At 36.2% G+C, this 13,850-nt stretch overlaps 1 protein-coding gene across 1 annotated transcript in view; it reads right to left on the bottom strand.

Moving 5' to 3' along the window:
* LOC112056621 (uncharacterized) overlaps positions 1 to 13,555 on the bottom strand; it is an 87,868-nt gene extending 74,313 nt beyond the window's left edge. Inside the window, exons 1-2 of the mRNA XM_052891200.1 lie at positions 13,446 to 13,555; positions 6,666 to 6,795 (exon numbers count right to left, since the gene is read on the bottom strand). Of these exons, the coding sequence (XP_052747160.1) occupies positions 6,666 to 6,795; positions 13,446 to 13,496 (181 nt within the window). The 5' untranslated portion in view covers positions 13,497 to 13,555. The remainder of the gene's footprint in view (positions 1 to 6,665; positions 6,796 to 13,445) is intronic.
* Positions 13,556 to 13,850: the final 295 nt, after the last annotated feature.

Raw genomic sequence — 13,850 nt, 5'->3', positions numbered from 1 at the left:
TTGGCAGACTTCACACACGCAAATTCTCTGGTATGCAGATTTCCTCACGATGATTTTCCTTCACCGTTTGAGACACGTGATATTTAATTTCTTAAAATGTTCACACAACTGAAAAGTAGGAGGTGTATGCCCCGGACCGGATTCGAACCCACACCCTCCGGAAACGGAGGCAGAGGTCATATCCACTGGGCTGTCACGGCCACTGGATTTATACAAAGTAATCACAATTAATTGATGTGATGATGATGATAATAATGATGATGATGCTGATGATGATGGTGATGATAATGATGAACCACAATCATTGTACAAAGGCAGTGTTATCACTAAATCGATGTCTGCCTGTCAATCTTTAGTGACAGGAATTGTGAAAATTGACCTTTACTCAATGAAAAAAAGGTAATCTACCTATAGGTTTGCAATAAAACGTCCAAAGTAATATTAGACCGCATTTTTATTCGCAATTTAAATTCCACCCCTTTCCAATCAGGCTTTCAAAAGCTTTTGTTCGTTTCGTTCATAAAAAAAAGCTTTTAATTGATATGAAAACATAAAGTAAACGTTGGAAATGGATATACGATACTAACGATGTTTTGTTATAATTGTTCATGTTCTCGTGTTCACATGTATACATGATGTTTCCGTGTTTATACGATGTAGATACAATTATATAAAATCTAAAAGTCAGAAATTGCCTCGACTCTACTTAAATGTTGTTGTTATTATCCAAATGAATCAAACTCTCACGCCCGGTACAAAATAAATATAAATAAAAAGCCAAAGGGAAAGTAAATAAACTTACTTAAAATACGCAAAATAAATAAACTTAAATATACACTGCATAAATACATATTATATGCACCGGGCGGAGGATTCACCCCGGCAGGGAGACCAAACGGCCGGGGGTCAGGGCGACAGGTGAAGAAACCGGCGGACTATCCTAGCCGAGTCCTGCAAGACCGCTTTTTGCATTGCAAGTAGTAGATTAATTAAAACAGTATTGTTATTAATATGTATTAATTATCTTCATCATAGCTAAAATAAATTTCGAATTTCAATCCATTCAACCCTTGGACTGATGTATTCGTATACACAAATGTGAATACGAATACATCAGTCACATATTTTCATTACAATCAAATGGAATTTTAGAATTAACTGGAACATTCCTAATTAAGTGAGAACAAAGGAGCAATCGAAAGATAGAGACGGTTTTAATTAAAGATTCAAATAGATATAAAATCTCATCACTTTTGTAGCAAATGTTACACTAAAATATTTGTACTTTACACTCAGATTATCGGATCCCAGTTAACTTTATTATTATAAAAATTAAAGTTCAGTCTATCATATAAACTACATAAAAATAAATATACTACAGTTAGGAAATTCAAATTAAATCTAAAGACTTGGGCGTCGTAGAATTTTTCACAATAGACTATTTGGTAAAGTGCTCTGGGAGTGCTCTAGTGGGAGTTTTCAATATTTTCATACTATTACTATCGCGTTGACGTAAACATGAATTTATATGGAATTGAAGCAGTTGTGCAAAAGTGCCACTAGATGGCGCTGTTTCAATTCCTTAGAAATTCGTGTTTACGTTAACGCGATAGTAACAGTATCAAACTGGCTGGCAGGAACCATACAACGTGGCAGATTAATAAATTATATGCTTTACACTAAGATAAATTTAATAGCCCACCTGATGATAAGTCGAAATTAATCACCCAATAAACAGAGAACAATTCGCGGGGCATGTACGGAACCCTTCCTCTAAAGTGGCACATCCTGTTTTTCATCGCAAGCCGCATCAAGCATGTACCTTTTTTTTACACAGGCAACCATGCTCTCCAGACTGAAATACAGTAGATACTGCTGCTTGGCGGCAAAAATAGTCATGGCGGCGATACTTCAAGTTTTTAACGGCTGGTTTTGCCACTTTCTGTAGGTAAGTGTCTGTTATCTTATTTGCAAGTTTTGTAGTTATTTGACCGAATTAAAGTACGAGAGTAACAAAAAATTCCCAAAGTTAGACTATCCAACAACCTGATAAGTGCCACATACTCTAACTGTAAAGTATATTAAGTTATCAGAGGTGTTGAAACCAGCATTATGAATTAAGTGTATTAGTGTAAGTCATGTCAGTCTGTATAGTTTGTGTTGTGCTAACAAATAAATCAGAATCAGAAATGAGGAGATCCGCAGAAGAACCAAAGTCACCGACATAGCTCAACGAGTCGCCCAGCTGAAGTGGCAATGAGCGGGGCGAATAGTTCTAAGAGCCGATGGACGTTGGAGTCTCAAGGTGCTGGAAAGGTGATTCCGCACTAGAAATCGCAGTGTTGGTCGACCCCCCCACCAGGTGGAATCAAGCGAGTCGCAGGGATTCGCTGGATGCAGACGGCTCAGTCGTGATGTTTGGAAGTCCCTACAAAAGGCCTATGTCCTGAATAAGACGTCCATTGACTGATATGATGATGATGATGATTATGATTGTAAGGTCCCTTATCCTTACTGTAATAGCAGTAAGTCACCGTCTCACCACTACACTGTTATACACTATAATGGCCAGCAGCACACGTCCGCCTTCTGTCGATGCCAGAGACAGAATGCCGGCTCTCTCCCACTACCGGTGTATATATATACACAAACACTACAATGATGATGATGATGATGATGATGATGATGATAATGATGATGATATATAGATATATTTTAAATTAATACATTACTTGGAAGAGATATGAAACTAAGTCCTGAAGCTATCACGTTAATGTACTCATGACTAGGGACCGCCGACGCAATCGAAATTAGTTGACCATACCCCAACTAAAATAGAACTTAATTAGAGGCGTATTTATTTACAAGCAAAGCCCGAGATTCCCACGGGTGCTACAACCACCGTCTAGCCCAACAGTTTGCTTTTGAACTGAAAGTTACGTAAATATGTATACCATTCGCTAAATAAACGTGCTAATCTAATATCGAAGGATATAATTGATCGATGCGAAGGCGTCTTTGGAACCCTCGTAACTTAAATTTTAAGTTTTCGACTAATTATCACCAATATCTGTGCCGTGGGAGACTAACATTCCGAAGGACCACAATCTAAAAGTGAATAAATATTATGACCCAACAAATGAACTAACTAAAAATGGCTATGTAGTTAGTCTGTACGCCGTAGAAGTAGGTGCGAGAGAATTACCAATAAAATCTCTTTATAACTTGCTTTAAAGACCTTGGCCTCTCTAGAAGTGCAGCTAGTTCTATATTAGAACGAGTATCCACAACTGCTCTAATAGGATCTTACCAAATTTGGCTAGGCAGGGAGAACAACACGAGCAGAAAACGAGGAGTGTTGATCGATCATCAAGGAATTCCTTAACCCTACATCCTGTTGTGTACAGTCACAAGTTCAGGACTCTGCTCGGAGTTTTTCTCTCTACCACGCGATGATCCTGGCACCCGCACGGTGAATCCATGGAATGCTAAGATATTCGTGTCTCTATAATATTACCTGAACTACAAAAGCTAGAAATCTAATAGCAAAGTAATTTTCTTAGTATAAATAAAGGCAATTCTTTGTTCTATGTCAACTAAGAATTGCCTTTTATTATTAGAAATTTGAACTTGAAATGGTAAATAGTAGCGGGAAGGTCTCCGACAGCACGTTAAGCCGTTAGTTACGATAATAATCATTATAGGTAATAGGTAATTGATAGTAATCGTAGTGGAGTCCATCAATATTACCGTAATCCTGGCCAAACCGCATTTGAATAATGTAGTTCTAAGCTCCAAAATACCATTGGACATAAGACAAACGTTAAAAATCATTCAAATACAACACGAGCAGTGTTGCATTTTAAATTTTGGGCGTTGGTAATAGACCTTCATTTAACTTCATTCTATATTTGATTGCTTTTTTAACGTCCGTTAAAAAAACTCTCGTGCGATTGAGGGCTTACTGTTCTTGTTTTTATTATTGACTAGTCAAATCTCACGGATTCACCCGAGTAGATCCCTTATCCGTCGGTATACGGGTATAACATAAATAATTTATTTTACTCCCTGATAAGCTAGCTTTGTATTTCTTTCAGTACGGTAATTTTTTGAGTTTATTCGTTAAATACAATTTTTTTCTCTTTATAATATAGACGATGACGATGATATTATAGATCATTTCTAAATAGACATATAAGACTTGTAAAATACATTTTTAAAATAATTTTGATTATATAAATCTGGAAAAAAGCGCGGAATAACTGTCTTAAATTCATTTAGAAATTAAAATTAATTGTTCACTGAGATCACCGAAGCTTGCAAAGTAACAAAGTTGTTAGAGGACGATAGCATTCAACCCTTTTGTTTCACCCTGTTATACTTACTTGAATACAAATAAGGAATGAGCGAATTAATTTCACGCTAACTAACTATTGTTTAGAATCCGATACTTTTGCCTATTGTTTTTATGCAAATAGCGTCAGCCCTAAAGCAATAGTCAACGCACAGTGCTGCAAAATTTGCTTTGTATCTTTTATAAATAAATAGAACAAACATTTGGACCATATTTGATCAAATCTATCATCATTATAAACTCATATTCGGCTCACTGCTGAGTTCGAATCTCCTCGCAGAATGAGAGGGGTTAGGCCAATAGTCTACCACGCTGGCTCATTGCGGATTAGCAGTCTTCACATGATGTTTTTCCTTCACCGTTTCACAATGCACACAATTTAAAAGTTGGACGTGCATGCCCCGGACCGGGGACTCACACCCTCCGGAATCGGAGACAGAGGTCATATTCACTGGTCAAATCTATACTAATATTATAAAGCTGAAGAGTTTGTTTGGTTGAACGCGCTAATCTCAGGAACTACTGGTCCGATTTGTAAAATTCTTTCAGTGTTAGATAGCCCATTTATCGAGAAAGGTTATATGAACTATATTTAAAATTATCCCCGTATTCCTACGGTAAAGGGAACCCCGCGGATAAAACCGCGTTTTATTTTAATCAAACAATCAGGGCCTATGATGATTACCATTCGTATAAAACCTTCTTCGTTATAAAGTAGGCAAGTACTTGTAATAGACAAATTATTAAAAAAAACCCCGCTGTGAAGCGCGATCTATGTTTATCCCCGCTGTGGATCTGTAATATGACAGCATTTTTGAGCAAGAGTAGTGAATAATATTATAAACATAACAATGAACCTCACGTACGGGCCGTAACTTATTTTGTTTATATACGTAATTCTGGTTTGTCGGGCTAGTATATTTATATTATTTTATGGCTCATACATTTATCTGTGGTGGCCGGTATCGGGGTTGGGTCGGCTACAGTAATGGGGGTCCGCCGGGTCGACTCGATTACACCTAACAAGCGCGCCTTGTGAGTATAATAATATCATAAAAGAGGCGTGACTGTGAATCATTTTGTATGTTGTTATTTAGCTTATAGGCCTACATGATGTGTGTCGTATAACTTGCAGTGTATAGACTGGCGTAAGCCGCTTTTAGTCATGAAAATATATACGTATAGTTAGCTCTTAAGAAAGGGTTTAAAAATATTTACTTTTTAAACTGTGTCTACGTCTACTACACCCAAAGCCAAACGGACTTCCTGGAATAATTAAACTATAACATCGTCGAAGCGACTAGAAATAAAGAAATATCGTCGTCGTCGTCATCAACCCATATTTGGCTCACTGCTGAGCTCTAGTCTCCTCTCAGAAAGAGAGGGGTAAGGCCAATAGTCCACCACGCTGGCCCAATGCGGATTGGCAGACTTCACACACGCAGAGAATTACGATAATTCTCTGGTATGCAGGTTTCCTCACGATGTTTTCCTTCACCGTTTGAAACATGTGATATTTAATTTCTTAAAATGCACACGACTGAAAAGTTGGAGGTGCATGCCCCGGACCGGATTCGAACCCACACCCTCCGGAATTGAAGACAGAGGTCATATCCACTGGGCTATCACGGCTCTAAAGAAATATAATAATGCCTAATTGCCCAAGAAGTAAGCACTATTTTATAGTGTCTGATGCCTTGGCCACCTGGACAATGCAATACCAAAACTCATGTAACAGAAGCACACAACTCTGTCATGTTCGCCACAATCTTGAAGAAAGGTACCAGCTCAGCATTGTTGCATGAACCAAGTAAAATGCACATCCCCGATATCAACGCTGATTGTAGATCTAGACGCCCAAAAAACGTCCTTTACGATCCTGACGATGACATAACCAACGACAATGCTTCCCAGGCAACACAAACACAAGCTACACAGCGTCTTCGCTGACGAGGTCCCCGATATCTGACGTCACCCAGACGTGGGCTTTTTAACTCACGATCTCGGGGGCGCCCGGACTGATACACTCAGGCCAAAACACCCTTCCCGAACGGCCCTCTAAGTCGAGGTCCGAGTCTCAGAGGAGACGCCCTTAGAGAGTCGTTCCGCCCATCTACTCTGCTCCTACCTTCGGGCCCCATCAGGCGATGCTTCTGCGCTCGCCCAAACCCATAAGGAGCCTACGGCACTTACACAATCAGAAAAAAAAAGTAAGATGCTCAAAACAAGAGGAACATGTCCTCCTGTTTCGAGCATTTTGCTTGGTTCGGATAGTTAATCTTGATTGGGTTAGTTAATTTTAATTACTCACCAGTGACTAGGTTAGCATGATGGAACTGACAGACGGCGTCGGCCTCGTACCATGAGATGCGGTCCCTGAAGTAGCGGTAGAAAACCGGGAACCCTTCCTCTGGCAGCACCCATGTATTGCTGATGTTGACCTGGTAACGAATAAATTGTATATGTAACCATTGTTAGCCTATTTTAGGCCCACTGCAGCCTTTCTCCTATCAGTAGAAGAAATATGGAGCTTAGACCTCACTGCCCTAAGGCAGATTTACAGGCAGGCTGATAATGTTTAAATTTTTTAAAAGCCTCTACCAGATGTTAGTTATAATGACCGGGACCGACGTCTTTCTGTGAATGTGAAGTTTAGTTAGAATAGAACCGCCAATTTTCTAACTCAGGGCAAAGGAATTTTACTTAAAAAAAAGCACAGTAATTCATAGCTCTATCCAGGACTCGACCTCAGGACCTCATGATTCGAATCCACAAAAAATATCTTTGTATAGCTAGACTCATGAGGATTAAGTGTCTTAGAATGTCTACCTTATGTATAAGATTTTTGACGCGACTAAAACCGCGGGTCATAGCTAGATTATACTATGATAATATGATCTTTTCTAAATCATTATTATCTATTTTTTAGTATAATATGTAATTTACGTAAAATTACCCGCTCAGTAAAAACACATGTTACAAAGTGAAAACTTCGTAATCTAAAACTATTTCTCTTAGAAAAGTTGTAAAAGAGGGAACACTATGCAGAACTTTCCTAATTTTATGCATAAGTTCTGTACAAAGCTAGATACTTGTCTCGAGATGTGCCAACTGTTTCTAATGAGCTACATTCCGTTTGAATTAACCCTAATAAAAGTACAGTTTCCTGTTTCAGTCTAATTATTTATGTTGGAGAGGGGATATGGAGCTAAGATCCACCATGCTGCTTCAATGCCGAGCAGTGATTATATTGAATTAATTATTTTATATGACCACTATCAGAAGTGAGATTCTGTAGGTACTATAATATACCAACCAATACTAACTAAAGTCTAAGAATTTTATTTTCATAGAAGTTTTTTTTTAGACTTATTAGACTGTAGTATTTGTTGGTTGTTCAGTACTTCATTTTCCGACCGACTTGAACCCTGAACATCGTGATTCAAAGCCACATAATAAACTAAGAACTGTAAGCAGTTATATGCACTTATCCATTCATTAGCAACTCATATCCGGATTCCTATACTCGTGTATTCCTGATTTCGGCTCACGGCTCAGTAAGTACTATTGTACTAAAATAATAATTATCTTTATGTTGCTACTTGAATGAAAAAAAAAAACCATTAGGCCATCGTAAAGTAAATACGTATTCTTACATTATAATATAAATGCGGTAACTTGAAAATTACAGCTCGAGCCAAGCTATAGTAAGGAAGCAGAGGCTATAATTATCAAAGCGCACGAATGTCATACGACGTTTTATAGCACATTTGCAGGAAACACACTTTGAACACACTTTCTGAAAACGAATTTTCTTCTTTGCCTGCTTTCCATAAGATGACATTTTGATACGCTTATTATTTTTGCACAGAAAACGAAGAGTGCACACCAGCGTTTGTTTTTTAGACAAATGCACCAAAACAGCCAGTATTTCTAATAAAGTATATTAATGTATGTTTCTGATACAGATAAATGGTTGACATCTTTTTTCAAAATTATTAAAATTAAAGAATGAAATGGCTTTTTATTATATTTTATCTCATAAAGCTTTATTCATAATGTTGAGCACTTTTCTGACATAAAATATCTTTGCCAAGATTTAAAAAAGTATCGTTCGTTTTTATACGGATGACAAAGGTTTTATGTTACATTAAGGTACACTACGATATTGAAATTGGTAAAATAAGCGATACTTTACGAGCTGTCTTATAAAATCATTAAAAATTGATACATTAGAAATTCAATCATTCGTAAACGTAACTGAATAGCATTAACAAGCTAAACTTCGACGTTCCGACATCGAGACTTCTGTCGGAAACCAACTGTAAGTGGTTTCGGAATGCCACCATCGGTTCTAATGAAGTACAATCAGAATTCTCTAACTTTAATAACGGCTGGGATTGCTTCGTAAAATCTGCGGCTCTGTTTTATCAAATTGGCTCACAATGGAGGTAATTTTGTCTTCACCATCATCTGTTTTAACGCCCCCTCCGATAAAGTACTAATAGTGCATTTATATTTTATTGATCCGTTACGACCAAAGAATGTATACTCCAAAGAGAAGTGAATCTACATACATGAAAACGTTGGAAATAGCAGCGACATTTTGACGGCAAAGACGTACCGCCAAGCGATTTAGCGTTCCGGTACGATGCCGTGTAGAAACCGAAAGGGGCGTGGATTTTCATCCTCCTCCTAACAAGTTAGCCCGCTTCCATCTTAGACTGCATCATCACTTACCATCAGGTGAGATTGTAGTCAAGGGCTAACTTGTAAAGAATAAAAAAAAAGACATTATTTCCGAATACGAATATTTTGGAATTAAAGTCAGCGGAAATTTTGAATGGAGATTTTTGATTTTAAAATAGTTGAAAAACCAAAAATTATGCAAAGATGTAATACCGTAAAATCACAATTGAAAGTTAGATTTACTGCACAAAAAATATTGCCAGCAAGGTAATAGCGTAATTTAAATTTATCCATTTAGACCGAAGATTTCATTTAACTTACTTAAATCACCTTCCAACCTTTTTCGAATTCTTTCATTCTCGATAAAAGAAAACTTAAGGAAAAGTTTCTTAAGCGTTTTAAGATTAAACCGGTCAGTGAAACTTTTTTCTCTGATAGCAAACTAGTCTGCGTTCAAGATGTCGGGTAAAATATAAAATGCTAATTACAAGCTTGAGCGTAACGATGGGAAAACATGGATTTATTCATTCTCGTGGTCCGTTATTTATATTTTATCTACTCTTTTCATAAAACATGAATTAATTAAATAAAAATATTAAGTACTCGTATTATGAATGCCTCGTTCAGTTTGATTGGAGTCGGGCTATAAAATTCCAAGCTTTTCATATAATTAGTAACTTTTTTCTAAAATTTGCTACTACATATTGAAATAATATTGGTGGCTTTCCGATTTCTGACTGACTGTGATATAAACCTAAAATCCTACTAATATTATAAAGGCGAAAGTTTGTGTGTAAGTGTGTAAGTATGTTTGTTCCTCTATTACGGTGCGGCTACTGAAGCGATTTGGCTGAAATTTGGAACGGAAATAGATTTTACTCTGGATTAACACATAGGCTACTTTTCATCCCGAAAAAATCCACGGTTCCGGCGGAATTTGTGTAATACTGAAATCCACGCGGACGAAGTCGTTTCCCGCCGTCTATACATACCCTTTAGATATTTTAACGGCTTTTTAATACAGTTTTTATCGTTAGTATAGAATATTTCAAGACGAAGGTATAATTTTTAAAGTATTTTACATCAATTATAAGTATTTTAAATTGTTTTCACACTGACGGAATCAAAAGCGTACGTGTGCCAGTAAGTAAACGGATTAACAAATAAAATCTCAAAAAGAATTTGTGTGCACCGGCTAATTAACTGATTTTAGCTTCATTTATACCCTGAGAGACTTTATTTATACCCCGCGTGGTAGAGTTACATACAGCTCGTGAGGATTAGCTCGACAACTGGCTCGAATGATGTTTGTACTGAATGTGTTTGCTAGCCAGGTACCAAGTGAATACGCACGGGTTAAATTTCAAATAAAGAACACACAATTAGCTTGTAAAAAGAACAATTAAATATCAAAAGAAGCGAGACTGAACAAGACTGAACGAAGAACTGAACAAGTTTCGATACAATATTTCAGCTTAATGTAAATGCATTTCCACTTCCCCGGCCCGAGTGTAGAGCACTTTCGTTAAACACGTCCGGTTTTTAATAGCGCTCCGGTGGACTTCAGCTGTTATTTATAGCTTGTATTTTTTACTTTGAAGTTTAGCTTATAAAGGATTGCAGGGGAGTAGAAACTATCATGAATATAATTACAAGTCGACTCGTTGCTCTGTCATATATTGTTTTTCACAATAATACTAAATAGTCCAATCATTCGGTAGTTTTACCTGGAAAGTTTTCCGGTAGTTTTGAAAATTCGTAATCTTTTAGATTTCGATGTGCTCAATACGAATTCGTTTTAGCCAAAAACTCAGTTCCACACCACCATGAGGTGGAGGCGCATTTTTTTTATACACCAAGGCCATATAATATGTTCCCTTATACCTGAGGAGGACCCTACAATTAAAAAAGCCGTTAATAAATAAAAGCGCGTTTTTAAAAATGGGGCATGGGGGCAGAAAAGTGAAATGTGAAATGTAATTTTATGTTAATTCAAATTTACCAAATTTACAAAGAAAGTAAAATCGGTCGATGGGGGTTGGGGGATAAAAACCGTTTTACAACCTATTTCATTTCACTTTGCATTATTTTAATAATTATCATTTTCTAAATGATATGAAACAAAATACTTTTTTTTGTTTTATGGATAAATTAACCCTCAACCATATGCGTGCGATCAATTTTTTCAAGATACAATTTTCGAAAATTAAGCGGCGTTTTGCGGAGTCCGACCGATGTACCTTTTCTGCACATCGAACTGTGATTTAAAGTGTATGTTAAATATGAGTGTAAGACAAAAAATGAAGTTGAGGAAAACTATTTTATGACAAAAAATATATTTTTATTTATAAAATTAAGAACCTATCTGAGACCACGGTGGTTAAAAGACTGAAATATAGGGTTAAGTAATAATGCCGTAGAGACCAACATATTCCATATAACAACCCCAAAACAGTTTGCATTTATAACTGAGACCCGTAACATCAATAACACAATTAATGAACTATTCCCTTGAGCATCGACTCCTAGCCTGGCTTGTTAATTGAACTAATATCTTCATAGCGTAACATGACTATATTTTTATATTACAGTATATCTTATGCATATATATCTTATATATAAAACAAAGTCACACCATTTCTGAAAAGATCTGGACAAAGGTTACTCTTCATCTTGATTTTGAAGGAAATAAATGTAGGTTACTTTTCATCTTGATTTTCCCGCAGGAAGGAAATAAATGTAAGTCAACTTAATGTCATGAATTCTGTTTCGTGTCGTTTAAAAATTATAGTTAGAGCCAACTACGTTCAGAAACTTGTCATAATATAAAAGCTGAAAATGTTTCAGCCCATGTTTTGGCCATATTTCCCTTGGGAGACAGCAGATAATTCTAAACTGTGTAACTCACTTGAAGTTAAGACGATGCAGTCCATAGTTTTACAGCGCAATCTTGGTTTGTGCCGTTCCAGTACTGATATTTACCATAATACCATTTATATCTACATGACATCGCGTGATCGTACTTCTTTGCTGGTAACTATCTCAGTAGAAAACTACAAACGTCTTTTACGTTTGAACAATAGAACCAAGGAGGGCAATTTATCCTTGTATGCTACCTCTCATAACACCATTTTCTAGATTAAGATTTACGATAATGGACGTAAATGGCACACGGAAGTCCGAGTTAACCGCCGAGGGGACAGCTGGGCCCCTCTAAAGGTGTTTCTGAGTCATATCAAAATAAAAGCATTATACTCATAAGTGTATTTGATGACATCTGTGGGACATACGTACGTATTGCTATTAGACCGGAAAGTACTAAAACTTCTTTGTAGGGTCAATTAAGGAAACACGTTTTCTACTACGAGTAGCTACCGACCTTCACGGCTATTAAATATTAGACACCTACACTAATTATACTCCAGCATTTTCAATAGTAAGTCAGTCAATTTCCTGAATAATACATTAAAACATTCCTAATGGAATTCTAACTATTGGTGAAAATAGTATGAAAATTCGTACTGTTTACCCACATTTAATAAAATTTGTTATTTTGATTAAATACAAAATGTATAAAGACTGTTTAAATCTAATAATTACTTGAACTTTTAACATCAAAATATAATAACTTTAGTAAAGCCATCAAAAAAACATTGTACTTAAAAGGATTAAAATTTGACGACAGTGTTTATAAAAATAAAAATAGTGTCGGGCGAATTTAAATTTTTTTTGTTTCAACTTTCAATTTATAGACGGATTTTAATTTAGATTTTATAAAGTTAAGTAATAGATAGCTATTGAAACAATTTGCTTTTGATACTAAACAAACATCCGTCAGAGATACTCGCAAATTTCCATATTAATTAATTTGATAAATCAGATCTAACTCTCGTAACTTGCTAGACAACTAATAATCCTTTAATAATATTTTATTAACACTTTAAAAAAAGTCTTTTATTTGGTGTAATTCCACAATTTGACCTAAAAATTAGATATAAAAAACGTAGAGTTTAACAGAGTGATAAATTACATCCACTCAGTGGATCCCGTTTAAGACGGCAGAAAGTTATCTGCGCTCGTCTTCGTATTAATAAGCTTCGCTTCGCTTAAGCACTTAAAATAAGCCAAATTTATATTCTAGACGTGATCCTCAATCCAACAATGTAAATTCATCCTCAAATAATTTTCATTTAAAAAACACACTATTTAAAAATATCAAGAGTAAAATATTCAGATGCTAAATAGTGCACTCTTAACTAAGCACGCTCTCTCGTTATTTACGCTTCAGAAAGTTCCAGTATTTTTTTTTTTTTTGCTTGACAAAAGTGAGAAAACTCGTGAAATGGCGTATTTTCAATTAAGACGTTCTGACACTATGAAAGAAAAAGAAAGTCATTCTTACCGCGCGTCCTTGGACCGTAACGAACAGAGTCAAAAGTAGCAAACACCACATTACGTAGCCGTAGCTCGTAGCGTAGCGCTACGTAGCGACCACCGTAGAAGTCAGCCGCGCTCGCGTGACTGCCGCACCGTGCTATCGGCTACGACTCGCCGCCATTGCCGTTATATAAACAAATATTATTCGAGTGTACACTATACAATACATACACTGTACAGGATAACCCACTTTTATTTTCCTTTTGTTTATTTTGTTTACGGTCAGGGCCATCTTGGATAAGATCGCGATGTATTAATAATTGTGTATATGGAGTTGTATTTGAATTGTTATACAATGGAACGTTGATCTTATTTCTTTTGAAATATTCAAATTTCTTTGCATAACGAATATTGCTTAATTAAACGAGAA

This window comes from Bicyclus anynana, chromosome 3, assembly GCF_947172395.1.
Source record: "Bicyclus anynana chromosome 3, ilBicAnyn1.1, whole genome shotgun sequence".
Lineage (NCBI taxonomy): Eukaryota > Metazoa > Arthropoda > Insecta > Lepidoptera > Nymphalidae > Bicyclus > Bicyclus anynana.
The sequence above is the reverse complement of the archived record's forward strand: the minus strand, read 5'-3'. Positions and strand labels throughout refer to the sequence as shown.